Genomic DNA, 27,633 nt, shown 5'->3' with positions numbered 1-27,633 from the left:
TCTGAGATGGGAAGAGCCTGCGCAGGGCAAGCCAGAGCAGGGGAGCTGAGGCAACTCCTGGAGCTCACCCCCGGGGGCACAGCTCTGCGTGGCTGCTGCCCGCCTGTGTCCTGGGGAAGTTGGTTAGTTGTGTATGTACAGCTTCATCATCCCGCACTCTGGCCGCCACCTCCTTGCCCGGCCGCGCCCCCTCTACCACACCTCACAGTGCTTGCCGGGGTTCATGGGCGAGCCCACCGGGCACTTAAAGTGCTGGACAAAATCCCGGGAGTTGCTGAGGGTGCCGATGACCCGGAACTTGTCTGGGCTGTGTGGGTCGGTGACCAGCCCCTCGTGCGAGCTCTCTGGCGTGCGCACGGAGCACCACACCTGTGTGAGGGACAGAAGGGACAGAATTAGGGCTGCCCAGCCCTGCACCCAGCCTGGCTCCTGGATAACAGCTGAGACTGGGAACTGTACCTCCCAGTGCAGCTGCAGCCCTGAGACTGGCTTGGGCGGGGAGGTAGTGCCTGGAGCGAGGGGAGGGGCAGACTGCATGCGCCAGACCCCGGGAAGGGCTGTGCTGGGCCAGGATGGTCCCATCTGGCCTCATGGAGGTGCTCATGTGATTCTCAAGTGCCTTTAAAAATCAGGGCCTGTTGTTCCCAAAACGGACCAGCCAGGAACTGTGGGTTAGCGCTGAGGGGCCCTGGCAGAGCTGGGAGGGCAGAGAGGAGGGGATATCCAGGGGCTGCGGTCAGTAGCGGAGCAGTGTGGGTATGTCTGTGACCTGGAGGGGGCTGTAGGTTGGGATGGAGGGGTAGCATTGAGGCACCCTAGGACAGCTGTTTCCCATCCCCAGAGCTGTACCTGTGCAAACCCGACAAAGAAGAGCTGGTGGTTGGTGAGCCCCACGGCAGGCAGGTGCTTCTCCTCCCCGTTCTTCCGCAGCCAGGCTTTGTAGGCCTGCAATGAACCACCCAGCCCTGCCGTGAAATGGATGCGAGCGTGGAACGGTGCTCCCCTTCTCCCAGGAATCCAGCAGCGGGAACTGAACCCGGGCCTGCGGGGCCGCAGAGCTCGGCGCCCTGGCCCCCGCCTGGGGGTTACTCACATTGTAGGCGGTCTTCAGGCCCCCGTTGTCGGCAATGTTCTCGCCCAGCGTCTGCCTGCCGTTGACGTGCTCGCCGTTCACCGTGTACTTGTTGTACTGCTCCATCATGCACTCGGTCCGGTTCTTGAAGGCCTCCAGGGAGGAGTTCTGCCACCAAGGACGCAGGTTCCCCTCCTTGTCGTACTCACGACCTGGGAGACGAGCGGGTAGGTTATGAATGGCAGGAGGAGGAGCCAATCGCTGGGACAGCTCGAGGAGTCCTGCCCCTGCACCCATCTCAGGTGCTTCTCCGCTGGTGGCCCCCAAGAGAACTGAGCCACTCCCGCCCCCGCCCGCCCTGCATAGCTTCAGTTCCATCCCGAGCGGCCCCCGGCACCAAGGCTGTTGTGGGCCGCCCAAAGGTTGAGGTAAGCGACCAGGCTCCATGGGATGGCTCAAGAGGGATGGGGTGGCTGCCCGCGAGTGAGTGTGTCTGGCAGTGGAGGGGCTGCTGAAATGGAGACATGGAAAGGGAAAAACCAGAGGCACAGCCCAGTCAAGCTTATGGTGGGGATGGAGCACCTGCTCTCCGGGCTTCAGGGCTCATTCGTACCCGTCATGCCTCTGTCAATGAGCAACGGGGAAATGGCAGGACCACCTCCCAGGATGCAGCCTTTGAGACCAAAGTCCCCCCATCTCTCCAGCAGAAGCTGCCTGGGCTTTCCCCCCCCTGGGACCCCTCTAGAAGAGGTCACGTTTCACGGCCTGCTCGGTTCTTGCCATCTTCCATTGTTAACAGTGGGGTCAGCTGGCACCGGTTGTGCTGGGGGCTTTTCTGTCTGCCCGGAAGCGGCTGGGATCCCAGCTCCCTTCACCTCAGCCACCATGTCACAGAGGACTTGCTCTTCCACCCAGGGCTGGCTACGAACCAGCAGCCTAGAGGAAACCGTATTGGTGGTTCAGTGGTAAAATTTGTGCCTGCCACGTGGGAGGCCCATGTTCGATTTTCAGCCAGTGCAGTGCCTTTATATGACAAGGGATAGCTTGGAGGTTAGAGCACTGGCCTTGTAAGCCCAGGGTTGTGAGTTCCATCCTTGAGGAGGCCTTTCAAGGGGCTCGGACAGATTAGATTTAACAAACAAACTGAGAGCGATGGTGAGAGCTCGTGCTGTGAGGGCAGGGGTCTGGACTCCCTGACCTCTTGAGCTCCCGTCCAGCTCTCCATGAGATATAGATGTAAAAAGTCTATGCCTGTTCTCAAGGCATGGAGTTACCATACCCCTGTCAGTGGGGGAACTCCATCTGCCTCCCAACCAGACACCCAGGGAGTGACTCCTGGCACGGAGGCCCCAAAGCTGCCTTTCATGTTCCACCTTTGACCCTGCCCAAGCAAGGCTCTACAGCATGCAAACAAAACAAGTACGAGTCCAGCTGGAGAAGGGGCAGATCCCCAATTGCCACAAGGAGCAGTGTGGAGGGGGAGGGACTGGGAATGGCCAGCCACTAGCCATGGCCCGAGATGCAGATGCATGGGTCCTCACCAAGCAGATGGAGTGGAAGCGAAAGCTGCACAGAGAAGCCTGGGGAGATGCCTGCAGGTATCACCTGGGGAGACAGGAGGACAAACAGATGGCGAGGAGAGCCGGTGGAAGGGGAAGGGCCTCCTGAGGGCTGTGACGAAGCAGAGGGGGGCAAGGGGCATTGGCCATGCTGCAAGAAGATGGCATGGGGGAAGCACAGGATGGAATGGATGGCAAGGCCCCTGGCAGAGGAGAGATGCCTGGAACCTGTGTGGGCCGTGTACAGGACAGAGGTGTGAGCAGTGCCGTCATGCAGAGAAGAGGATGAAGAGGTGATGGTGGAGGGAGCACTGTGCTGGGGGTGAGGGTGCTGGCCATACTCTAGGGGCCCTGGACCAAGTGTCCCTTCCCATCCCGCCGTGCCCCCGGAGCACTCTTGGAACAGCAGAGTGTGCGTGAGGCCAGGGAGGTGAGAGGGGAGCCCGACAGGCCAACCGAGTCCTACCTTGGTCATCAAAGGCATGCGTCAGCTCGTGTCCCATCACAACCCCGATGCCACCGAAGTTGAGGGCTCTGGGTAAAGCCAGAAAGAAATTGTAGTTCATTGCCTAAGCGCTTAACATGGCCTTTATCCCGGTGGCCTTGGAATCTCCCTGATCGCCACTCACACAGCAGAGTGAGCCAGCCCCAGGCTGCGTTGCCAGTGCCCTCTGGGGCCCTTACGAGGAGCGGCCCTTACGAGGAGCAGCCCACGAAGACAGCCAGGGGCCTGCCTGCCCATGGAGGTGAGGTGAGAGGCCACTGAGCAGCATGGGTCCAGCTGAGAAAGCTGCCCAGAAGGCTGCACTAGCAGGGCTGGCAGGAGGTAGAGCCTTGCCTAGAGTCAGTTAGCATCACTCTTGGGCAAAGCATAAACTCTGCCCAGCTAAGGGCTACATCACCAGCTTGCTGGGAGCTCAGTGTTGGCACCTAGTGGGCACAATACCTGCTCTCGTTAGCTCAGAAGGCCGGCCTGTGGGAAAGGCCGCCAGCCCTGGCAAAGGGCACGGCCAGGCACACAGACCATGCTGGGACTTTCAGCCTCTAAAAGGCTCTGAGCCAGACGGCCACCCCTGCTGCATGCCGACACCGGCCAGGCCTTTTCCACAGCGCTGCAGCTAGGGCTCCTCCGCCTCCGATTCCCTGTGGGAAGGGCTGCCGCAAGCCCTGTCCTCTCGCCGGGTGAGAAGGGCAGCGAGCAGGCAGAGACGCTGCTTACGCTCCTTGTCTTCCTGTGACTGCTCACCCCACCCTGCACCCTCAGCCACCGTGGGCCCAGCTGCTTCCCAGGGGACATGCTACAACGGACCCAAGGAACAGCCGAGGGCTGTAGCGAGCGTCCAACCCCAGAATCACAGGGCAGGAAGCTCCTCTGATCGGGGCAGGTCTGGGGATGCTGCAAGGGGGAATCTTCCCTAGCACTTGGCTGGCAGCAGCTCAGACCCAGAGGCTCTCTGCCTCGGAAGCTCCATCCTTGCTCCTGGGACTGGGTGCTGCCCCCGCGTGAGAGAAGGGGCTACCCAGGCCTTGGTGCACCCAGGCCTCCCGGCCCCTCGTTCACCCGCCTCTTCCGGCCACCGCCCCCAGCAGCGAGAGCCCCCGACGCACTTGGGGTGGTTGCGGGCGTAGAAGGGAGCCTGCAGGATCCCGGCGGGGAAGACGATCCCGTTCTTGGTGGGGAGGTAATAGGCGTTGACAGTCTGCGGGGTCATGCTCCACCTAGGGAGGGCCAAACGCGTTAGGCAGCTTCTCCAGCGCCTGGAGCCCTGCTAGCAAGGGACAGGGCGGGTGCCGGCAGCAGCAGGCAGCCATGCAGGGGAAGCTCCTGTCTGCCCCCAGAGCCGCCTTTACCATGGCCCTCTTAGTCTGGCCAGAAGTGCAGAGACCTGCTGAGGCCCCCAGCAGCATTCCAGCGGTCTGGGAGTGGAGGAAGGCAGGAAAATGTCAGCCCCCTTCTCCTGGCTCTAAGCTGGGGCCGCTCTTTTCTCTCCCCAAGGGAGCAGGCGGCGGGTGCTGTGGCTGTGATACAGCCAGAGCGAGGCAGGCCCTGGTGTGCGCTGTGATGTGCAAGGGAGGCTGTGCACAAGTACATGTGTGCTTGTGAAAGGATGCATGGCGGCGTGTGTGCAAGGGGGGGCTCCCTGGCAGAGAGCCTTGCAAGGGCACTGTCCTGGCCGAACGCTGCAGGCGTCTTCCTCGTTTCCCTACAGGCGCAGACTGGAGACTACAACTCCCAGCATGCAGAGCAGCCAGCCGCTGGCTTCTAGGCACAGCATGGCATGCTGGGCCCAGGCTACAGCCCCAGGCCACCCTGGAAGCGAGGGAGGACCCAGGCTGACTTGCAACACAATGGGGCGGGAGATGGACAGCATCAGCCATGCCCCCAAACCCGCTCCCAGGCCTCCCAGTCATGCACCCCTCCTAGGGGCCTGCCTTCACCCTCTGCCCACGCCTGGCCCCAGTGGGTGTGGACGCAGCTGCTCCTTACTGGTCCCGGTTGGGGGGTTTCCGTAGCTGGTCGGCCATGACCTTGGCAGAGAAATTGTAGAAGTTCAGCATGTTCTGGAAAAAGGACTCTTCGGAGACTTCATACTGAGAAAGAAACACAAAGGCCAGAGATGGGCTGGGGCTGCACCCCTCAGTCCTGCAGGCTGGGCCAGGGAGGGGCTGAGATGGGCTAGGGCTGCACCCCTCAGTCCTGCAGGCTGGGCCGGGGAGGGGCTGAGATGGGCTAGGGCTGCACCCCTCAGTCCTGCAGGCTGGGTCCGGGGGGGCTGAGATGGGCTAGGGCTGCACCCCTCAGTCCTGCAGGCTGGGCCGGGGGGGCTGAGATGGGCTGGGGCTGCACCCCTCAGTCCTGCAGGCTGGGCCAGGGAGGGACTGAGATGGGCTAGGGCTGCACCCCTCAGTCCTGCAGGCTGGGTCCGGGGGGGCAGAGATGGGCTAGGGCTGCACCCCTCAGTCCTGCAGGCTGGGCCGGGGAGGGACTGAGATGGGCTAGGGCTGCACCCCTCAGTCCTGCAGGCTGGGTCCGGGGGGGCTGAGATGTGCTGGGGCTGCACCCCTCAGTCCTGCAGGCTGGGTCTGGGGGGGCTGAGATGTGCTAGGGCTGCACCCCTCAGTCCTGCAGGCTGGGCCGGGGAGGGACTGAGATGGGCTAGGGCTGCACCCCTCAGTCCTGCAGGCTGGGTCCGGGGGGGCTGAGATGTGCTAGGGCTGCACCCCTCAGTCCTGCAGGCTGGGCCGGGGAGGGACTGAGATGGGCTAGGGCTGCACCCCTCAGTCCTGCAGGCTGGGTCCGGGGGGGCTGAGATGGGCTAGGGCTGCACCCCTCAGTCCTGCAGGCTGGGCTGGGGAGGGACTGAGATGGGCTAGGGCTGCACCCCTCAGTCCTGCAGGCTGGGCCGGGGAGGGACTGAGATGGGCTAGGGCTGCACCCCTCAGTCCTGCAGGCTGGGCCGGGGAGGGACTGAGATGGGCTAGGGCTGCACCCCTCAGTCCTGCAGGCTGGGCCGGGGAGGGACTGAGATGGGCTAGGGCTGCACCCCTCAGTCCTGCAGGCTGGGTCCGGGGGGGCTGAGATGGGCTAGGGCTGCACCCCTCAGTCCTGCAGGCTGGGCCGGGGAGGGACTGAGATGGGCTAGGGCTGCACCCCTCAGTCCTGCAGGCTGGGCTGGGGAGGGACTGAGATGGGCTAGGGCTGCACCCCTCAGTCCTGCAGGCTGGGCTGGGGAGGGACTGAGATGGGCTAGGGCTGCACCCCTCAGTCCTGCCGGCTGGGCTGGGGAGGGACTGAGATGGACTAGAGCTGTCACCCACAGGTGGGGAAGGTATGGGGGTGTGGAGAGATGGCTCTAGGCACACAGAGTAGCAGTGCCACCCCCTAGCAGGGCCAGGCACGCTGGGTGGGTACCAGGCGAGATTTCATCTCACTGGACCTTGGCTCACTGGAGCTCTGCCATGTGCCTGGCACGAGCACCTGGGAGCCACTGGCTGCCCACTGGCCTTGCAATCTTGGGCCCAGGTCCCTCTGCTCGGGGCCACCTACCCCGTCGTAAACGTCGTCCAGCTCCTTGTTGTCGAGGATGAAGTCCGGGAAGCCGATCATGTCGTAAATGGCGTCTGCCTGCGAGGGGGAGGTGAGGGAGGTGCCTGAGGACAGGGGGACCTGGGTGGTCCCAGGGCACAGCCCCGGGTCCTCGCAGGAAGTGTGCAGGTCGCAGAGGGCCAGCACTGCTGCTCTGGGGAGCATGGGGACTAGGTGGCTGTGATTCCCTCCACCCCCAGCATGGCCCGGGGATGCCCGGCCGCGTGTCTCAGCCTGGGGAGGCTGCGCGGGGACAGCAGGTCCGGGGGTCCGCTCTGACATCACCTCCCCTCTAGCTCGGGGAAGGAGCTGGCTGGCTCCCCTCCCGCGGGGGGTCTGGGTGAGGTCACCTTCTCCTTAGCAGCCTGTCGCGTCGTCTTGTCCATCCAGTCGAGCTGGTCCAGGGATTCCTCGAAGGCCGCCCGGATGTCACTGATCATCTCCTCTGCCTGTGGGGGAAAGGGAGAGTCAGTCCCCCGCATGCACTGGAGACAGTGACGCAGCACTAGCCCCCTCTCCCAGCTCTACCCCCCAGTCCTCGCCCTCCCCTGAGTGGAGTGAGAAACACACACATCTCCCAGAGCTGGAAGGGACCTCGGGAGGCCATCGAGTCCAGCCCCCTGCCCTCTCGGCAGGACCAAGCACCACCCCTGACATCTCTTTGCCCCAATCCCTAAATGGCCTCCTCAAGGATTGAACTTGCAACCCTGGGTTTAGCAGGCCAATGCTCCAACTGCTAGGGCTGCATGCAGCCAGGCCAAATTCCCCTCACCTGGGAGGCTCGCGGGGCAGGGAATTCCCCTCCCGCTGTTCTGTGGGCCCCTGCCCTTGGCTGCCGAGGTCCCTCGTGCTGGGACACTCGCAACCAAGGAATTAGAGGGTTGCAAAGGAATTGGGGTGGGGAGCAAACAGGGAGAGAGAAGAAGTTGGGATCTGCGGGGAAATTGGGGTGACTGCAAGGGAGCTGTGGGGGGGCTAGTGGAGGGGTCAGGATGAGGGATGGTCAGAGGGCTGCAGGGGAATCCCGGGCGGCAGGAGCGCCGGCGTGCGGGAGGCTGGAGGGCTCGGAGGAGGCCGGGCTACTCACAATCTCCTTGCTGTCTCTGTCGAAGGTGGCCTTCACGAACAAGGAGCCCAAGGCGAAGCCCAGCGTGTCGTCGGTGTTGGAGATGCAGGTTTGCCAGCGCGGGGTGCAGGACTCCAGGGAGAGAGACAGACAGGGTGAGACCTGCTGCGTCCCTGTGTGCTGGCTGGCCGTGCTGTGGGGCAGGGGCTGAGCTCGTGCTCTGATACGGGCAGCAGGGAACAATCTCTGACCTCCCTTCTCTCTGCTGTGACCATCTGCATCTTTTCCGGGGCCCCCTGGGGCTCCAACCTAACCTCAAGTCCATCCCCCCGCCTGGACTCCTTCTAAGGCAGGTGCGTCCTCATCTCCCCTGGGCCCCCTCCCAAACTCTGCCTGCCCCTTCTCAGGCTGCACTTCCCAGCCTGCCCCAGAGTCCCTCCTGCAGGCCACTCGCCCCAGCTCAGCCCTGTTCCCCAGCATCCCCGGCTTGCAGCCAGCAGGGCTCTCTGGCGCCCACCCAGGGCTGCGGGCTGTGGGCACAGGGCACCTTTGTCTCAGCAGCCTCTCCACACACAGCCACGGCCCATTCGGGCTGGGGGACGGCTGCCTGGCTCAGGACCCTGTGGCATTTCCTGGGGGATATAAAGCAACACCCACAGGGAGCGGGATTCCCCCACGTGCATAGAGGGGCCTCACTGGTGTGGCCCGGTGTGCCGCATGAAGCAGCCTCTCACCTTCTTGGTGCCATAGAGGGTCTCCAGCAGCTTCTCTTGGGCCGTCTCGAATCGCTGGTCCAGGCTGGAGGCGGTTTTCTGCACCAGATTCCAGATCATGTAATTGTTCAAAATGCTGCGAACAACAGAACCACGTTGACTTCCCGAGACCCCAACCCTGCCCGGATGGGCACAGTCCTGAGAGTGCCGCCTGCCCCTACCCACTCACCCCACCCCCATCCCACCCCCCAAAAGGCCTGGCCCCGAGACCGGCCCCTGCAGCCCTGCCTGCTCAGCACACCCTGAGGCACAGGTCACAGGGCCACGGGCACTGCCTGAGACTCCCTCACCCCCAGGGGGCCTGGCCCCTGTTCCCAGTGGGTGTTCTGCAGTGCCCACCCCTCAGACACCGAGCGGCCTGAAGCCCTCCAGCTGGGCTCTTACCTTCTGTCCGTGCTGTTGATGAGCTCGGAGACCTGCTGCAGGTACTCCCGGCCATACACCACCACAGGCTCAGCCTCGCTCAGCTCTACCGGGGACAGGGCATAGGCCATGTAATCCAGCCAGTCGATGGCAGGGGCAAGAGCCTGTGAGACACAGGGCTGTGAGGGGGAGCGCTCCCAGGGCAGACTCCTCCTGCTCGGGGTACCTGGGGCTCCATGCAGAGCCACCTCCCTGTGAGGGAACCCCAGCCCACAAGGGGTTTCACTGGAGGCAGGAGGAGGAGGAACGTCCCTGGAGAAGTATGTCAGGTGCCTCAGTTTCCTGCCAGCCCCCATCTCGGACTTGCTGCCTGGCTGCCCCCAGGCGACACTCCAGTCTCCCACCACTACCCTTGCCTCTTCGCCTCTTTCCTCTCCCCCATCCCTGCTCCCTGCCGATCCCCTAGCCTGGCCACAGCCCCCCTGCCTCACTCAGGTCGTCCATCCCCAACCTCTATCCCCTGCTCACTCAGGTTATCCATCCCCGACCTCCATCCCCTGCTCACTCAGGTCATCCATCCCCGACCTCTATCACCTGTGTAACTCAGGTCATCCATCCCCGACCTCTATCCCCTGCTCACTCAGGTCATCCATCCCCGACCTCTATCCCCTGCTCACTCAGGTCATCCATCCCCGTCCTCTATCCCCTGCTCACTCAGGTCATCCATCCCCGACCTCTGTCCCCTGCCTCACTCAGGTCATCCATCCCCGACCTCTATCCCCTGCTCACTCAGGTCATCCATCCCCGACCTCTATTTCCTGCTCACGCCAGTCATCCATCCCCGACCTCTATCCCCTGCCTCACTCAGGTCATCCATCCCCGACCTCTGTCCCCTGCCTCACTCAGGTCATCCATCCCCGACCTCTATCCCCTGCCTCACTCAGGTCATCCATCCCCGACCTCTATCCCCTGCCTCACTCTGGTCATCCATCCCCCAACTCCATCCCCTGTGTCACTCAGGTCATCCATCCCCAACCTCTATTTCCTGCTCACGCCAGTCATCCATCCCCGACCTCCATCCCCTGCCTCACTCAGGTCATCCATCCCCGACCTCTATCCCCTGCTCACTCAGGTTATCCATCACCGACCTATATTTCCTGCTCACGCCGGTCATCCATCCCCGACCTCTTTCCCCTGCTCACTCAGGTCATCCATCCCCGACCTCTATCCCCTGCTCACTCAGGTTATCCATCCCCGACCTCTATTTCCTGCTCACGCTGGTCATCCATCCCCGACCTCTTTCCCCTGCTCACTGAGGTCATCCATCCCCGACCTCTATCCCCTGCTCACACAGGTCATGCATCCCCGACCTCTATCCCCTGCTCACTCAGGTCGTCCATCCCCAACCTCTATCCCCTGCCTCACTCAGGTCATCCATCCCCGACCTCTATCCCCTGCCTCACTTAGGTCTCCCAGCTCCAACGTCTGCCCCTGTTCCTTACTCTGGTCCACCACCCCTACCTCTGCCCCACTCGGGTCCTCTGTCCCTGGCCAGCCTCAGGAGAGACCTCCCTTCCCATTCGACAGCATTACATCTCTCCCTGTTGCCATGGTGACTTGTTGCTTGGTGACCATCGCATGATGGCTAAGGCTGGCTTTTCTATAGAGTTCAGAACTTTAAAACTTGAAGGGAGGATCTTGGCGTCCCTCCCCTGCACAGCAGAGTTCAGGGCTGAGACAATGGGGCTGCAGGTTGAGATGCAGGGGCAGGAGCCTGGAGGTGGGCAGCGGAGCACTGGGCAGTAAGGCTGAGAGGCAGTGGCAGAGCTGGGTGGGGGTCCCTGAGGTGGGTAGCCTGCCACTGGGCAGCAGGTCTGGGTGGGGGTCCCTGAGGTGGGTAGCGGGGCTCAGGGCAGCAGGGCTGGGTGGGGGTCCCTGAGGTGGGTAGCAGGGTTTAGGGCAGCAGCAGGGCTGGGTGGGGGTCCCTGAGGTGGGTAGCGGGGCTCAGGGCAGCAGGGCTGGGTGGGGGTCCCTGAGGTGGGTAGCGGGGCTCAGGGCAGCAGAGCTGGGTGGGGGTCCCTGAGGTGGGTAGCGGGGTTTAGGGCAGCAGCAGTGCTGTGTGGGGTCTCTGAGGTGGTCAGCCGGGCACTGGGCAGCAGGGCTGGGTGGGGTCTCTGAGGTGGGTAGCCTGGCACTTTGCAGCAGTTCTGGGTGGCGTCTCTGAGGTGGGTAGCCCGGCACTGGGCAGCAGGGCTGGGTGGGGGTCCCTGAGGTGGGTAGCGGGGCTCAGGGCAGCAGAGCTGGGTGGGGGTCCCTGAGGTGGGTAGCGGGGTTTAGGGCAGCAGCAGTGCTGTGTGGGGTCTCTGAGGTGGTCAGCCTGGCACTGGGCAGCAGGGCTGGGTGGGGTCTCTGAGGTGGGTAGCCTGGCACTGGGCAGCAGTTCTGGGTGGCGTCCCTGAGGTGGGTAGCCCACCATTGGGCAACAGAGCTGGCTGGGGGTCCCTGAGGTGGGTAGCCTGGCACTGGGCAGCAGGGCTGGGAGGGGGTCCCTGAGGTGGGTAGCCCACCATTGGGCAGCAGGGCTGGGAGCGGGTCCCTGAGGTGGGCTGGCATTGGGCAGCAGGGCTGGGTGGGGGTCCCTGAGGTGGGTAGCCCACCATTGGGCAGCAGGGCTGGGTGGGGGTCCCTGAGGTGGGTAGCCCACCATTGGGCAGCAGGGCTGGGAGGGGGTCCCTGAGGTGGGTAGCGGGGCTCAGGGCAGCAGAGCTGGGTGGGGGTCCCTGAGGTGGGTAGCCCAGCAGTGCTGGGTGGGGATCCCTGAGGTGGTGTGATGAAGTGGGGGATACCTGTGTGTGTGTGTGTGAGTGGCTCACAGAGGGTGTGGGGCTCCTGCTGAGGGTAACCCTGACGACCAGGTAACACCTTTGTACTGCAGACAAAGGAGGAGGTGGAGCCTGAGGGGTTTGAATTGGAACTGGGAGTTGGAAGCGGTTAGTCTGGGCTGAGGGAGAGAAAGACAAAGGAGGGGGCCAGGCCCCAGCTCTGAGGGCCCCTCGGGGCCTCCTCTCCCCAACATGGATGGGACTGGCTGTCTCTGCCGGCTGTACTGACTCCTCTGTATGATGCTGTGTCCTGTCGGCTAATAAACCTGCTGTTTTCCTGCTGAGTGAAAGTCACTCCTGCCTGCGGACAGGGTGCAGAGCTTGGGGAACCCCAGAACCCCATCACACTGGTGTCAGAAGTGGGATGTTCTGCACCCTGAGGATGGAGCATCCAGCAGTAAGTGACCGGGGCCCCGGAAGAAGTGGGGCCTGCGAGACCCAGGTGTGCTGAAGGGCAGTGAGGTGCAGTTCCCCAAGGCAGAGGGGCTTGCGGCCAAACCCAAGCAACTGCGGTCGTGGTCCTCGAGAAGGGGTGTCACACCCGAGGAGGGGTTACTCCTGGGAATCTGTTGGAGTCGGTCCCAGAAGGTGGAGGGGCCAAGAGCCCAACCCCCAAGAACAAGTGACCCCTGAGGAGGCTGACGCTGAATAAGTTCTTCCCAAGACAGTGTGCTCATGGTCCCTGAGAGCGGGTGTCACACTGAAGAAGGGGTTCCGCTGGGAGTCTGTTGGAGTCGGTCCCAGAGGGCGGAGGGGCCTACGGCCTAACCCTGGGCAGCTTGTGACCCGCAAGGAGCCTGGCACATTGAAGGGATTCTTCCAGGAATCGTGGGGTGCAGAGGGCATCAGCCTGAGAGCCTGCAACCACGCTGAGCAACTCCGCTGTGAAGTGGCAGCACCTGGAAACCGAATCGAGATTAAAGAAGCTGGACAAGGCAGCGTGGATGTGCAGTGGCAGAGCTGAGGGTTAAGGAAAATCCTGCAGAGGTGAGCCCGGATCGGGGCAGGGAACCCTGGACTGCCTGGAGCTCTGAACCGAGTGGCCTGCCGCAGCTCAAGGAGGGAAGGAGCGATTCCAACCCATCATCTACTAGTGGCCAAGACAGACCTGCGAAGAGTTTTCCAGGCCTGGGCCGAGGAAGGTGCCTGTGTGTCTGTGCAGGAAAGCAGCTTGTCCACTGGGAATGGCAAGTTGTCTGTGAGAGAAGCTGCTTCACCTTCTGTGTGTGTGTGGAGACCAGCCGGGGGGCTGGGACAAAGGAAAAAGTGTCTCCCATTGTCTGTGTTGAACAGCAGCAGCAGCCTGGGGAGAGAGCAGAGCCTGCGTTTGGAAAAGGTGCCAATGAGGGAACTAGCCCATTGTCTGAGGAAGATTCCCCAGCCTGGGGTGGCTGGAGAAGGATCCACCAGACAAGAGCATTCCAGGTGTGTCTCTGAATGCAGCCATGGGGGCTGGAGCAGAGGGAATGGCTCCGGGATGGGGCAGTGGTATCCCTGCTAAGGACACTGGTCCTTGGTGCAAGAAAGGTGCTTCTGCTTCTGGGGAAGTGAATCCTTTGCCTGAGCCTGTGGGGGCTCGAGATGGAGTCAAGATCCCAAAACTGGATCTGAGGGCAGCTGAAGCCCAGATGGGAAGTGGGCCTGCCTCTGTGTCTCTCAGGGGGGATGATGCTTTAACTTGGTCTAATCCAGTTAGGATCATCAGGGAATCCCAGAGACCAGACGATTCTGGTACTTGTTCTTTGCCTAATGCTAAGGTGTTACTGGGAGGGGGTGAGAGGACTCTGTCCTACCAGAGTCATCCTCTCGCCAGGACACAAGAACAGACGGGCAATGGAGTTACGCTGACTGATGAAGATAAAAGAGCTGGTAGCAGAAGGGAGGAAAGGGACCCTGACCTTCTGTCCGGTGGTACTGGCTGTCTGCCTGGAGGGGGATTACGTGGGAATCTGCCTGCTGGGCCAGAAGTGATCCTGGGTTTAGGTGAAACCCAGGAGCTGGTTGTGGCTCAAGGGAGCAGTGCCCCTGTGGAGCCAGATAGGGGTGAGTTATTGTTTGGGGAAGCTCTTAAGGAGGAAAATTTCCCTGAAACTTTTCCTAACCCATCTGTGGGGACTGCAGAAAATGGAAGTGAGGTGGAGGAGAGTGAACAGGAAAGGTGCTTGTCTGTAAGAGCCGGAGCAGCCCTTTGCCTGGGGAGAAGTTTGTTTCAGCTCGTGATGGCCAGGACCTGCCTAAGTGTGAAACCACTGGCTGTGCTCTGAAAGGGTCCAAAGCAGGCAGGGTAAAGGTTTCTCAGGAATTGGAAGTTGATGCAAGTAAAGTAAAAACTATCAGATAGTGTGAGCAGCCCTGTGAGAACCAAATAAAACAGCTGCACAGTCAGTCTCTGTAGGATGCAGGAGAGCGCCAGCAATTCCCCATCTCCAGATGGTGGAAACACTTATATTCTTATACTGGACTCCACTTCTGATTCCATGGGGAAGCAGTAGTTGGAGGTGGAAGGACGAAGGAGCTGTGGGCCTGGTGGGCCAGTAAGGGATAAACAGGGATTCCTTCATGTGGATTCTGCGTCTGGGACTCACAAAACAACTCTCAAAAAGCAGTTTGGTTTGCAAATTTCCCGACTGGTGGGGGGGGCCATCTCCCTAAGATCATCAATGGCCCAGCTCTTGTTAGAAGAGAGGGCACAGCCAGAGAAATCAAATTTCCACCCCAGGGGGCAAGAGAGAAGATTAGAACTTGATGGTGCTAAAAAAGGCCTCAGCCATTTATCCCCAAAATACCAAATTCTCAAAAAGGTTGCACAAAAGTTGTGGTCTACCAAAGAGCAACGTAAATGTACAGTTGCAATGGGTTTGTTCTGTTACTCACGCTAACTGCTGTAACCAAGGGGTGCTGCTACCAAAAGCTGTAGAATTGTACCATGCACTAAATGTTTAAAAAGAGCCATGTGACATGATGACATTAATGTAGAAGCATAAATTGTATGCTAAAGGAGTCTGTAACTCTAAAATGTCACCATTGTTCCCTGTAACTAGTCTTGCAACCTCTGACATAAGAAGGAACATTCCAAACCTATTGTGTGGCATGGAAGGGGAAACTAAGGCACACAGCCATTGTGGTGGTCTGGCTAAATGCCAAGGATGAAAGCATTTGTACCTTCTGTTACTGGACTGTAACTGAATTCCAGACATCGGCTAAAGCAGCTGTATGAACTGGTGGTCAGATGGGGCAGGACCCAGACCACAAAAGACCTGTTTAATCTGTTGGTGCTGCAGCAAGACCAACCAACCCAAGGGAAGTAAAGGAACTTGCCCGGCTGCATCACATGAAAAGGGCCAATACCAAGCTCCTAAGTTGGAGCCTCCTCCAGCAGCATTATAACATGGAGGTGGTGCACATCAAGGGGAGCACTAAGGGTACAGCCAATGCCCTGTCACAAGGGGAGAGCCCCGAACTTCCCCAGGTCACCAGTTAAATGACCCCGCTCAGTTCGGTCTGGAAGGGGGGAGAGATGTGATAAAGTGGGGGATACCTGTGTGTGTGTGTGAGTGGCTCACAGAGGGTGTGGGGCTCCTGCTGAGGGTAACCCTGACGACCAGGTAACACCTTTGTACTGCAGACAAAGGAGGAGGTGGAGCCTGAGGGGTTTGAATTGGAACTGGGAGTTGGAAGCGGTTAGTCTGGGCTGAGGGAGAGAAAGACAAAGGAGGGGGCCAGGCCCCAGCTCTGAGGGCCCCTCGGGGCCTCCTCTCCCCAACATGGATGGGACTGGCTGTCTCTGCCGGCTGTACTGACTCCTCTGTATGATGCTGTGTCCTGTCGGCTAATAAACCTGCTGTTTTCCTGCTGAGTGAAAGTCACTCCTGCCTGCGGACAGGGTGCAGAGCTTGGGGAACCCCAGAACCCCATCACAGGTGGGCAGCCTGGCACTGGGCAGCAGGGCTGGGTGGGGTCTCTGAGGTGGGTAGCCCGGCATTGGGCAGCAGGGCTGGGTGGGGGTCCCTGCGGTGGGTAGCCCACCATTGGGCAGCAGAGCTGGCTGGGGGTCCCTGAGGTAGGTAGCCTGGCACTGGGCAGCAGGGCTGGGAGGGGGTCCCTGAGGTGGGCTGGCATTGGGCAGCAGGGCTGGGTGGGGGTTCCTGAGGTGGGCTGGCATTGGGCAGCAGGGCTGGGTGGGGGTCCCTGAGGTGGGTAGCCCGCCATTGGGCAGCAGGGCTGGGTGGGGGTCCCTGAGGTAGGTAGCCTGGCACTGGGCAGCAGGGCTGGGAGGGGGTCCCTGAGGTGGGTTGGCATTGGGCAGCAGGGCTGGGTGGGGGTCCCTGAGGTGGGTAGCCCACCATTGGGCAGCAGGGCTGGGAGGGGGTCCCTGAGGTGGGTTGGCATTGGGCAGCAGGGCTGGGTGGGGGTCCCTGAGGTGGGTAGCGGGGCTCAGGGCAGCAGCAGGGCTGTGTGGGGGTCTCTGAGGTGGGTAGCCCGGCATTGGGCAGCAGAGCTGGCTGGGGGTCCCTGAGGTGGGTAGCCTGGCACTGGGCAGCAGGGCTGGGTGGGGGTCCCTGAGGTGGGTAGCAGGGTTTAGGGCAGCAGCAGGGCTGTGTGGGGGTCTCTGAGGTGGGTAGCCCGGCATTGGGCAGCAGAGCTGGCTGGGGGTCCCTGAGGTGGGTAGCCTGGCACTGGGCAGCAGGGCTGGGTGGGGGTCCCTGAGGTGGGCTGGCATTGGGCAGCAGGGCTGGGTGGGGGTCCCTGAGGTGGGTTGGCATTGGACAGCAGGGCTGGGTGGGGGTCCCTGAGGTGGGCAGCCTGGCACTGGGCAGCAGGGCTGGGAGGGGTCTCTGAGGTGGGTAGCCCCGCATTGGGCAGCAGGGCTGGGTGGGGGTCCCTGAGGTAGGTAGCCTGGCACTGGGCAGCAGGGCTGGGAGGGGGTCCCTGAGGTGGGTTGGCATTGGGCAGCAGGGCTGGGTGGGGGTCCCTGAGGTGGGTAGCCCACCATTGGGCAGCAGGGCTGGGAGGGGGTCCCTGAGGTGGGTTGGCATTGGGCAGCAGGGCTGGGTGGGGGTCCCTGAGGTGGGTAGCCCGGCATTGGGCAGCAGGGCTGGGTGGGGGTCCCTGAGGTAGGTAGCCTGGCACTGGGCAGCAGGGCTGGGAGGGGGTCCCTGAGGCGGGTTGGCATTGGGCAGCAGGGCTGGGTGGGGGTCCCTGATGTGGGTAGCCCACCATTGGGCAGCAGGGCTCGGAGGGGGTCCCTGAGGTGGGTTGGCATTGGGCAGCAGGGCTGGGTGGGGGTCCCTGAGGTGGGTAGCCCGGCATTGGGCAGCAGGGCTGGGAGGGGGTCCCTGAGGTGGGTTGGCATTGGGCAGCAGGGCTGGGTGGGGGTCCCTGAGGTGGGTAGCCTGGCATTGGGCAGCAGGGCTGGGAGGGGGTCCCTGAGGTAGGTAGCCTGGCACTGGGCAGCAGGGCTGGGAGGGGGTCCCTGAGGTAGGTAGCCTGGCACTGGGCAGCAGGGCTGGGAGGGGGTCCCTGAGGTAGGTAGCCTGGCACTGAGCAGCAGGGCTGGGAGGGGGTCCCTGAGGTGGGCAGCCCAGCACTGGGCAGCAGGTCTGAGGAGCAGCAACACGGGTGAATGGGATGACTGTGGACATTGCAGCTCCCTCCCACCGCTGGCCCAAGCGCGTGGGTGACGCCTGGTGGGGACCTCCCCCATTTCTGCATCTGGGACGGAAAGCACTGCTGAGCCTGCGGGATGGCCAGGCTTCTCCGCAACGACTCCTGGCTGCTTAGGATGCAGCTCAGCCAGGCCTCCCACATTAGCGACACTCTGGCAGCTGAGCAGCTTCCCTGCTGGAATCCTAATGAGACCTGGCTGGGGGGATGGGCAGCAGAGCCCTGGAGCATGCAGGGAAAGCAGGCAGGGGCTGTAGGGGACTGCGGGGGAGAGCACAGGGGGGCAGAGAGAGGCTGCTGTCTCCCCTTGTGCCCTGGGCTGAGCCCTCACGCTCTGCCTGGGCAGCTCTGACATGTAACCCAGGGCTCAGACCCCTGGCAGTCAACTCTCATTTTCCATTCAGAATTTTGTACCCAGCTGCTCCTGGCCACAGAGGGACCCACCCAGCAAACGGGAGCCTCCTGCTATGGATCCCTGACACCTGCTCAGGATAGACCTCAGCCCACACCCCCGCAGCCCCCCGGCTCCTCCTCTCCCCAGCAGCCTCAGGCCACCCCTCCGCCCACCTGCAGCTCTGCAATGCTCAGCTTGTGGTAGATCTTCTCGTCATCCCGCCGCTCGTCCTGCGGGACGGTGATATTAGCCAGAAGGGTCTCAAACTCCAGCACCTGCTCCATCTGCTCCTGGGTGGAGACCCTCGCCCCACCCAGCAGCGTCCCCAGCTCCACCATGTAGTCCAGGTAAGCAGTCAGCACCTGTCACTCAAGCAGATGGAGTGGGATAAGCCACTGAGGCCTGGGCAGCTCCACACAGCCGGTGATGGGCCGTGGGGGAGTCCAGCTCCCTCAGATCCTGGGCCTTCAATCCCCACATCACCCCCCAGGATGTCCTGCCAGCAGGGTCCCAGCACCAGGAGTCAGTCCCTCTCCTTCAGCCCCTTGAGAGATGGGGAGGGACACGTTCCCCCGCCGGGCTGGATCAGTGTCAGGAGCACAGGAAGCTGTGAGCCCACGCAGGGCGGCAGGGTTGGACGCTGCATGTCTGACAGCAGAGGGCCCCTGGTCACCTCAGAGGTGGGGCCTATGCTGGGGAGGTGCAGAGGATCCACACAAAGGATTAGGTGTCCAGGGCCCCATCCGAGTCCACTGGACAAGCGAAGGTTAAGAGGGGCTCGCTGAGGCCGAAAGCACCTATGGGGGGGCCTCGCAGGGATGCTGGGCCCTTCGGACTAGCTGAGGAGGCTCTTGCCCGCAGTCATGGCTGGCAGCGAGATCACGGCAGACCCCAAGGAAGGCGTGAGTGCAGACAGGGACAGGACGGTGCAAGAGGCTGCTCCCACCCCACCCCCTACCTTCTCGTTGGCTGTCTTGTTCAGGTAGTAATCCCGCGAGGGCAGGAACAGGCCTGACTGATCCACCTGGGGGATGGAGAACAAATGAGCCTGGACTGCACAGCGACACCTCCCTCTCCACAGCCCAGTGAGCCCACCTTGGCTGTGCCGAGGGTGATGGGGATGGAGGACCTGAGGGACCCTCAGCCCTGAGCAGCAGACCAAGGCCACCAAATGGGACCTGCAGGGGACCCCCAAGTGGTGTTCACATCCCCAGCAGCGAGAGGCCAAGGTGCCTTCCCGCAGCCCTGGGCGTTGGCACCCAGGTATGTGAGGTGTCCCAAACCAGTGACCATCTGCACCAACCCCACCCACGTGTCCCTCCTCGGGGCAGGAGGGGGAGGCCTGGCTGAACTGGGCTGCTTAAGCCCACAGTCAGAAATACCCAGGCATGATCACCTGGGTCCCGTCTCTGCTCCCCCTGTCCTTGGCTAAGTTCCCTTATGCCTTGACTTTGCTCCTCCTTCTTGTGTCCTCTGGCTGGGATCCCTAGTGCTGGCCCTGGGCTCCGCCACCCAACGTGTGTGATGCTGTTTCCAAGCGGCGAGGCGCCTGGCGCAGCGTCCCCCTCCCTGGCGGTGCCCGTGGTCCCGGAGCCACCTGAATGATGTTGCTGTTGGAACTCTTGGAGTCAGCGCCCACGTAGACAGTGAAAAAGGGCGAGGCCCGGTAGGTCCCCGACACCATCTTCAGAACTTCCATGAAGTTGCTCTGGTTCCACGGCCCGGTAACATTCCACCCGCCAATCTGCAGGAAATGGGAGCGCAGGGAAATCGGCGTCTAGGGGAGGACCTGCCTCAGAGTCACCAAATTCCTCGGGCTCTAATCTTCCACCTTCGTCTCCAACACAAGTGGGACCCTCCACGCCCTGCCTGTGTGGCACCCACACCAGCCCAGCACTATGGGTGCTGTGCTGCTGGGGACAGGGCTGCCTTGCACAACCCGCCCGGCCTCCGTGCACAGCTCCCCCACCCAGCAAAAGGGGCCATTGTGCATCCCACACGCCCTGCCTACGTTTGGGGTGCACCACCTCTTCCCACCAGCAGGGGGCGCTGTGCTTTCCGTCTGAACATGGGGCTGCTGCGTTCCCCCTCCGCCCCCCACCAGAGAGGGGCGAGTGACATCACACTCACTGTGGGATGAATGGGGTGAGGGCAGGACCAGAAATAGGGCTCAGGTTGGCTAGTGCAAACTCCCTCCCCTGTTAGTGGGCCTCAGCCCTGCCCGGAGGGACCGTGCTCAGCCCACGCCTCCTCTGCTGTAATGCAGATGGGAACATTCCCTGTACTACGGCAGACTGGGCTGAGACCCGGCACTTGGTCTCACTGAGCACCGGGGCAGGGCGTTCTGCCAGGCCAACGCTCCCAGGGCTCAGCCCCTTGCCCGGGGGAGCTCCCCGCTTGGAGACTTTTCCCTTGCAGAGAAGCAAGCGCACTGAGCTGACCTCCCTCCCCATCTTGGCCCCTGCCCGGACCTCCCGCTCCGCACCCACCTTCTCAATCAGGTCCATCAGTGGCTGGGAGCCCAGCTCCCCGATTCTCTGCTCCTTCAGGCAGGACAGGTAGTACCGCTGGGTCTTCCTCTCTGCCTCGCTGCTGGAGTTGAAGGTGGCGTTCTCTGGGGGGTGGATAATGAGGTGATCAGTCACTTCCTCCCGGCTGGGGGGCGCTGGGCACTGAGGGACCTTGGGGCTGGCCCACATTTCCTAGAACTTTGTGGCTGTGCACACGCCCTGCAACCAGGCCTCAGGGCTGGGGCCTCTTTCATCTTCCTGCTGTACCGGGAGCACAGAGAGGGTGAGGAGGATGCCCAGAGCTGTGTTCCAGACCTAGCGCCCCCACCTCAGGCCCAGGCAGGGAGTAGGGCCCAGAGAATCTCCTGGGGGTTAGGATCCCCCAGATTATGTGGCCTCACCCCCCAGGCACTGGCACCAGGGGACTGTCCCATGCAGCTGCCTGAGGGTTTTTCTAAGTGCATCAGGCGTACCACCGTGTGCCCCGGCCAGCGCCGGCGTGGGGCAGACTGCCGCTGGCCCGTTCCCTGGCTGATGCAGGACAGACTGCTGAACAGCGTACCTTCTCCAGCTGGTGTGAACCATGGACGCTGATGCAGGATGTGACCCCAGCCCGCCCAGTGCTGCCTCCCAGAAGCGGTGACCTAGCAGTACACGCTGGTGCCAGGTAAAACACCCAGAGGTTACTGCCTCTGTCTGTCACCAGCTGGGCTGGGCCCACTGGCCAAGTGGAGACAATCGAGGAGTCTCCTAAGCCCCTGTGCTGACTGGCCCCGCGTGTGTCTGGAACGTCTCCTAACCCCACCCAGTGGGTGGGCGTGTGTGTGTGTGTGTGTGTGTGTGGTGGGGAAGGGACCTGCAAGCCCTGTGCCTGTACACAAGGGGGTGCCACGGGGGTTCCACCCACCTAAGAGGTGTTTCATGATGGCCTGGTTCTGGTCCCAGATGCTGTTGAACGTGCTCCACTTGGAGCGCCCGTCGGGCAGCGGGTTCCGTTTGATCCACCCTCCGCAGGAGTACTGGTAGAAGTCCTCGCAGGGATTGGTCTCCCGGTCCAGGGCCTCCAAGATCTTACTGGCCACAGTGATGCAGGCTTCTGTGAGGCACGTGCTGTGGGAAGGGTCTGCATGGGAGAAAGGCGTGGGGAAACTGAGGCACCAAACAGCTAGGACTTGCAGCAAGTTGGTGGCAGAGCTGGGATGGAGGCCTCAGAGCAACCGCATCCCACAGAAGTCCAAGGATCGCCACATTTGCGGCTTGTGCCTTTCCACAGCATGCCCTCCCCCCCCGGCCCAACCGAATGCCGGCGACTCCCCAGAGCTGCTGCTGGGCCCTGGAACTGCGCAAGCCTGGGGGTGCACAAGCCGCGCCTGGAGCCGCTGCCACCGCTGCCACGTGCTTCTCCTGCCATGCGGCGGGGGCACATGCATGGAGTGGGTGGGGGGCACGCCGAGGAGCTGCCTGCGGCTCTGGCTCCAGCTTCGCCACGCGGCTCCCAGCCCTGCAAGTGACCGCAGGTGCCTGGACGGCCGCCAGAGGAATGCCGGCAGCAGGACGGCCGACCCAGGGGCACAGGAGGCGGGTGAGAGCCGGAGTCCTGCAGTAGCACAGTCAGTCCCCGGCGGGGGCCATGTGACCCCTTAGGAGGTTCAATATTAACAGTCCCGGGAGAATCCCCTCCCCATATCCTGCCCCACGGCCTCCCATTAGCACCTCCTGTTCCCCGGGGTAATTCCAGCCAAGGGGGCCCTTCGCAGCTCCCTGGGGCAGGCTCGGGATCTTCCCCCTCGTGAGCAGCCCCAGCGTATTCCAGGAGCCGCTGGGGCTGCAGGGAGAGGATGCGGGGCTCAGGACAGGGGTTCAGGGAAGGCGTGTGAGCCCCTCCCCCTCCTACCTTTGCTGTACTGGATGCCCAGAGCAATCACAGAGCCCAGCAGCAGCAGAGCTGTGACGAGGCAGATGGCGCAGAGTACCAGCTCCAGGTGGCTCCGGGAGCCCAGGCGGCTCATCAAGGGCGTGGCCCCCTTCCTGAACCCCACCTGGGCGGTGGGGGTGGGGGGAGAGAGGGAGAGAGAGAGAGTGTATGTGTGTGCGTGCACGTGAGTGAGTGTGTGTGCATGTGGGCAGAGAAGGGGCGAGAAACCGGATGGATTAAGCCCACAGGGACCATTGACATTAGCCACAGCTCAGCCACGTGGGGAGCCCTGAGGCTCTGCCCCTGGGCAGTCCCACTCCAGCCCTTCCCGGCCTTTGACCCGCCTCCCCTGGCAGTGCCAGCCTGTTTCCCCCTGGGCCGCTCTATGGACCGCGAATGTGGAAAGAGACTCGGCCCCTGCCCAGCACCGAGCGCGACCGAATAGCGATTCCTTTGGGAGTGGGCCCCCTCCAGCCCTGCAAACGGGTCCTGCCTAGGGCTGGAGTTGGTGGGCCCCTGCTGGAGAGGGGTAGTGGGTCCAGCACTGTCAGACCTCCCCCGGCTGGCCACAGCCTGAATGTCCCAGCTGGGAGACCCAGTGGGATAAGCTGGCTCCCACGAGGACTGCCCACACTCCAGGAGCTGGGAGCGAGGCCCTACCACTGGGGCTTGGCCATGTGGAAAGAGAAGCCTGAGCTCCCAGAGGGCTTGGGGGATGGTTAATCACCTCCACAAACAAGTCAAAGGGACAGGAAACCCCACCCAGCCCAGGAGAGCCTGGGGCGGCTGCAGGGCAGGAGTGAGGGGGCCAGCAGAGCTGTGTGTGGGGAGCCCAGGACCGGAGCAATGGGGGAAGAGTGGGTGCAGGGCAAACCGGGGGCACTGGCAGAGCCGGGGACACATGGCCTTTGGGGAAGGAGGCAGGATCAGCTTTGGTGCTGGTTGGAAGCAGCTCGTCTCCTGCTGCAGGCCCTATCGAATGCTCTCGGCAAGTAGCCTGGGCAACAAGATGTTCTTGGCCCAGAGGTTCCAGACCCAGCTTTTGTACATAACCCTGCACCGAACACGAGCTGCTGGGGCTCCTGGGGGGGCTCCGAAATGCCCGGGCCGAGCCGTGCCCTTCCTCGCAGCACATCCGCCCCAGCTCCTAAGGTGCTGCACTGAGTCCTGGCCTAGACGAGGGCCCAGGCTGGTGCTCATTCCAGGAACATGACCCTACCTCCACGCTATCAGGAGAGGCGCTTCCGTCCCCAGCTGCATCCCCGCCCTCGTCATCGTGGAGCGTAGCTCGTTTGTAGTCAGACATCTGCAGAGAGAGAGAGAGCGCAGCCTGGGCATGGGCCTCACAGTGCAGAGCCAGGCTCCTGCTGGAGGTGCTGGTCTCAGTGGTCCCAGGGCAGCGCTGAGGGGTCATGGAGCTGCTTACAGCAGGACACGACCACCTCCCCAGAGGAGGACCACTCCATTTCATGGTGTACCACGGGGGGACTCCCAAGTTCCCATGCTGTGCTCTGAGAATCAGGGAGCCAGGACGGGGTCCAGGGGCAGCCAGGATGCAGGTCCCGGTGATGCCAACCAAGAGCGGGCAAATGCATTTCCCTCTGCCTGCAACTTCAGAGGGTCACATTCTTCCTGGGCCTGGTGCCTGAACAACTCAATGCAGGACAAGGTGGTGCTGCCAGGCTTGTGCTGTTGAGCAGGGGAAGCTCTTGCCCTGCCTGGCACCAGTGGTTGCCCTGAGCAGTGTACGTCCCTTCGCCCTCTGTGGGTTGCCATGGCTGCCTCTGCAGAAGCTGCTCTGACATCAGCATTCCTGACAGGTGTCAGATTGTCTCCCAGAGACCGTCCTCTGTTCCCAGGCAACCTGCAGCTTCATTTCCTAGCAACGCCAGCCACCGCCTCCTCTCTCTGCTCCCCTCCAGGCCCTGGGACTTGCCAGGCAGACGTGCTCAGTTGGACAAACATCTGGAACTGGTGGCCTTGGCAGGCGGGCGCCAGCAGCCTGGCTGAAGCTCAGAAAGGGAACTCGCCTCTTTGTGTGGCAGACACGTCGGCCCAGCCTGTGGCCTTCCATTGACCTCAGCAAGGCCTTCTCTTAGACCCCGGAGCTCGGGCCCAGCTCCTCCTCCTCTCCAACCAGCATCCTCCCATTCCTCTGGGTGCCCCCCTGCTCTGGTGTCACCCCCCATCCCGCGCTTTCCTCTGTGGCGAGCGTGCCATGGGCAGGAAGGGTGGAGCAGCTCCCCCTAGCAGCAGGCTGAGATGGTGGGAGACGAGGTAGAGCCGAGGAGGGCAGAGAAACTTCCCATGCCGCGCAGACCCACCCCCAAAGCCAAGTGGGAGGGAGACAGGCCCGGCCAGACCATGGAGGGCAGTAGCGGTGCTGGGATAGTCTGTGCTGCAGAAAGAGGGGAGTCAGGTTATCAAAGATAATGAAATGCACCAATAGGAGGCAACGTTTGGACTAGGGCAAAAAGACTGTGAACAGTCTAGCGTGGGCAGGGGGTCTTTGCCGCCCGGCTGTCCGGGCCTCTCTCGTTACTACCCCGCTTGCAAAGGCTGACCCGGACGCTTCTGTTCCAAGCCACCTATGTTTGGTCTTTACACCGGGCTGAACCGCGGCATGAACTGGCAATCAAAGGAAAGCAAAAGTTCCAGGGCAGAGGGGATTAGGCAGCATGAGGCCATTCCCTCCACCCCACCTCGCCCACACTGGACTGTCAAAGGCAGGAGGGCTGTGTGCACTGCAGGGACCATAGTGGCAGAGTGACAGGGCAGCCAGCAGAGCCCCCGGCATAGACTTCCGTCACCGCACGAACACTTCCACCAGCAAGGGCAGCTTGGCCGACCACACCACATCTGCGCGGTGTGGGGGACCAGCCACTTTCCAGGTGCAGCCCATGTCACAGTCACCGAGGGCCAGGGTTGCTCTGAGCGTGGCCGAGAGCAGTTTCTTCAACTATGCTCACTCGCAGCTGTGAGGCGCGCGGTTGGAAAAATGCACGGGTGGGCTACTTTTCTGTTCTTAAAACCAGATACAAAGTTACTTCATTGCTAGGATACCTGATGAAAGGACTTCCTTTTGGGTTTGCTGGTTGGGTTTTTTTTTGGAAGAAATATTTCCGAGGTGTTCTGCGTGAGAAACATTATTGTTTGGTGTTCTGTGGTCCCAGAAAGGTTTAGAAACACTGGACTAGCCCAGGGCTCAAGCATGAAGCTTTGTTTATGCTGGAAAGGAAGGTTTTGGACGAGAGGATTTGGCTGCATGGGGGCTGGGGCCCCTCAGCTGGACATTTCATTGGCATTTCTGTCGCGCTGCCCATGCTAGATGGCCTTGGGGTGAGCGGGAAGCCTGTGGGTTTGAGCAGCTGGGGACTGACCCTTGGGGAGGGGGTTTGGGGGTGTAGGGTAAACATGTAAGACGGTTGATTTTGCAAATTGACCAACGGTGAAATAGTTCATGGCAGTTACATGAAAAGAGTCATTAGGCTCCAGGATTAATGCCGGTAAGCTGGTGGAGGGGCGGGGGGAGCGTTCGTTCCTCCCAGCTCTGGTTTGAGGCTGTTTGCAGCCTCAGGCAGGCGTTGCTGTTTAAGTTATCCTCAGCTCCTACTTTCCTTGACAGCAGCAAGGGCTAGAAAGCAAAGCTCAGATGGGGGAGCTTGTGCATATAAGTATAAGTACCATGGCCCTGCCCCGCTAGCCAACAGCTACTGGGAGTGGCTCAGAAAGCTGCCAGCTCAGGAAAGGAGCCTGGGTCTGTACTGAAAAAAAAAAAAACCCCACAAACATTTGGCAAAATCTCCCTGATTGGGGACGATTCCTGGGAGCTGCTGGCATCTGTGAGGATGTCTCAGCACCCTGCTGGCAGCCTTATCTGAGCAGGGATTCCCGCCCCCCCTCCTGCTCAGGGAGATGCCATGCCTGGGAAAACACAGCTCCCTCCATGGAAACCTGCCCTACCCTGCCAGACTGAACAGCCCAACATGCTGCCTGATGGGCAGCTCAGGGGTGCCTGTGACACCAGCTCCTTCAGCCTCCTGCCCACAGGGTGGTGCAGCTGGCTCTGGGAACGGCCTGGCCATGGAAGCCTCTGGAGGGCAGCTCAGGTCCCACACTCCCCATCACAGGCATGCAGCCTTTCCAAGGTCCTCCGGGTGTGGGCAAGCCCAGGAATCCACACAGCCTCCAGCTGCAACGCCCGTTGCCCTGGCATCCCCTGCCCTGGTCCCCTGGGTGGTTGTCCTGTGGCGTTCCTCACCACATTTCTGGAGACCCTAGCAATGTAGAGGGGAGGAAAAGTTACGAGCAGAGGCGGCTGCTCTGGGCTACAGGTGACTTTGCTGCAGCTGGGTCTCTGGCACGGAGGCCAAGCCAGGTTCCCTGGTAAGTGGCCTTTGGAGTAAGAAACAGCAACCCCTCTGCGCAACTGGACTGTAGCCAGCGAGGTCACTGGGCCTGACTGCAAACTGCTCCTTGGAGGGGCTCAAGCAGCGTGAGCAGATGGGGTGGAGCAAGGTGAGGGGTGGGTGGGAAGGAAGCCTCTTTCTCTCCAGCAGGTGTTGCCAAGAGCCACACACCAGCTCACAATGCAACCTCCAGTCCTGGCCCTCTTTCCGCCTCCCGTCTCTCCTGGTGGGCCTGAGTGATACCATGTGCCAGTATCCCAGCTCTGCTGCCCCAAGGTTCTGAGCATTGCTGGGAAGCGGCGTGAGCCTCCAGCAGCAATGAGCAAGTGACAGTTCCCAGAGACCAGGGCACCACAGGATGAGGCCCAGCCACAGGGCAGGATGAGCCCCAAGGTGCGGAGTGGAGGAGGGATGGAGCTGGGTCACCAGACCAAGGGGAATGGGGTGAGTGGAGCTGGAGGACCCAGGCATTTGGAGAGGGAGCAGCAGAAACAAGCTGCAGAACGCAGCTTCTGAGGCATGGGTGGGGCTCAGAACCCAGGAGGCTGAGTGCAGCCTCAGGGTGCCGGGTGGGGCTGAGCCATAGGGTCAAGGGCAGCGGGGCTGGGCCCTGCCAGGTACAGATCTGGCTTCTCCGCCCAGCCTGCAGCACCCTCTGGACGGGTTGGCTGGTCCCTGAGGGAACATCCTGCCCGGGAATGGGGGTGGGCAGGCCCTGTGCTTCAGAGATGCCCCTCCCCCAGTGCCCCAGGGAGGACTGAGCTCCTTGGGGGGGCAGCTGCAGGGGGCGGTAGACAGCACGTGGCGCCAGTTCATCCCCGCCCCACTCGCTGCGCGTCCAGGCCTCCTGCGCGCCGCGCTCTGGGGGGAGCCCCGCGGCCCGGCCCGGCTACTCACGTTGTTGCTGAGGTCCTGCAGAGCCACGTTCATCCTGGACAT

General features: G+C 62.0%; 1 protein-coding gene across 2 annotated transcripts; it reads right to left on the bottom strand.

The window, feature by feature from the left end:
* Nucleotides 1-192: 192 nt before the first annotated feature.
* On the bottom strand, nt 193-27,633 carry ECE2 (endothelin converting enzyme 2). 2 transcript variants are annotated; one of them, XM_075003863.1, is made up of 19 exons: nt 27,592-27,633; nt 23,505-23,591; nt 22,265-22,409; nt 21,278-21,493; nt 20,350-20,474; nt 19,458-19,604; nt 18,819-18,884; nt 18,034-18,222; nt 8,942-9,084; nt 8,519-8,633; nt 7,806-7,916; nt 7,069-7,167; nt 6,680-6,757; nt 5,120-5,223; nt 4,240-4,350; nt 3,098-3,165; nt 1,094-1,284; nt 850-945; nt 193-369 (listed from the first exon to the last, which is right to left on the bottom strand). In XM_075003863.1, the coding sequence occupies exons 1-19, from the start codon at nt 27,631-27,633 to the stop codon at nt 193-195; spliced, it is 2,310 nt and encodes a 769-aa protein (XP_074859964.1). The 2 variants fall into 2 exon arrangements, with proteins under 2 accessions (XP_074859964.1, XP_074859966.1); XM_075003865.1 differs by lacking the exon at nt 23,505-23,591 and having other exon boundaries at nt 27,592-27,624.

This window comes from Carettochelys insculpta, chromosome 10 (assembly GCF_033958435.1).
Source record: "Carettochelys insculpta isolate YL-2023 chromosome 10, ASM3395843v1, whole genome shotgun sequence".
Taxonomy (NCBI): domain Eukaryota; kingdom Metazoa; phylum Chordata; order Testudines; family Carettochelyidae; genus Carettochelys; species Carettochelys insculpta.
Note: the sequence above shows the minus strand (reverse complement) of the source record. Positions and strands in the feature narration are given on the sequence as shown.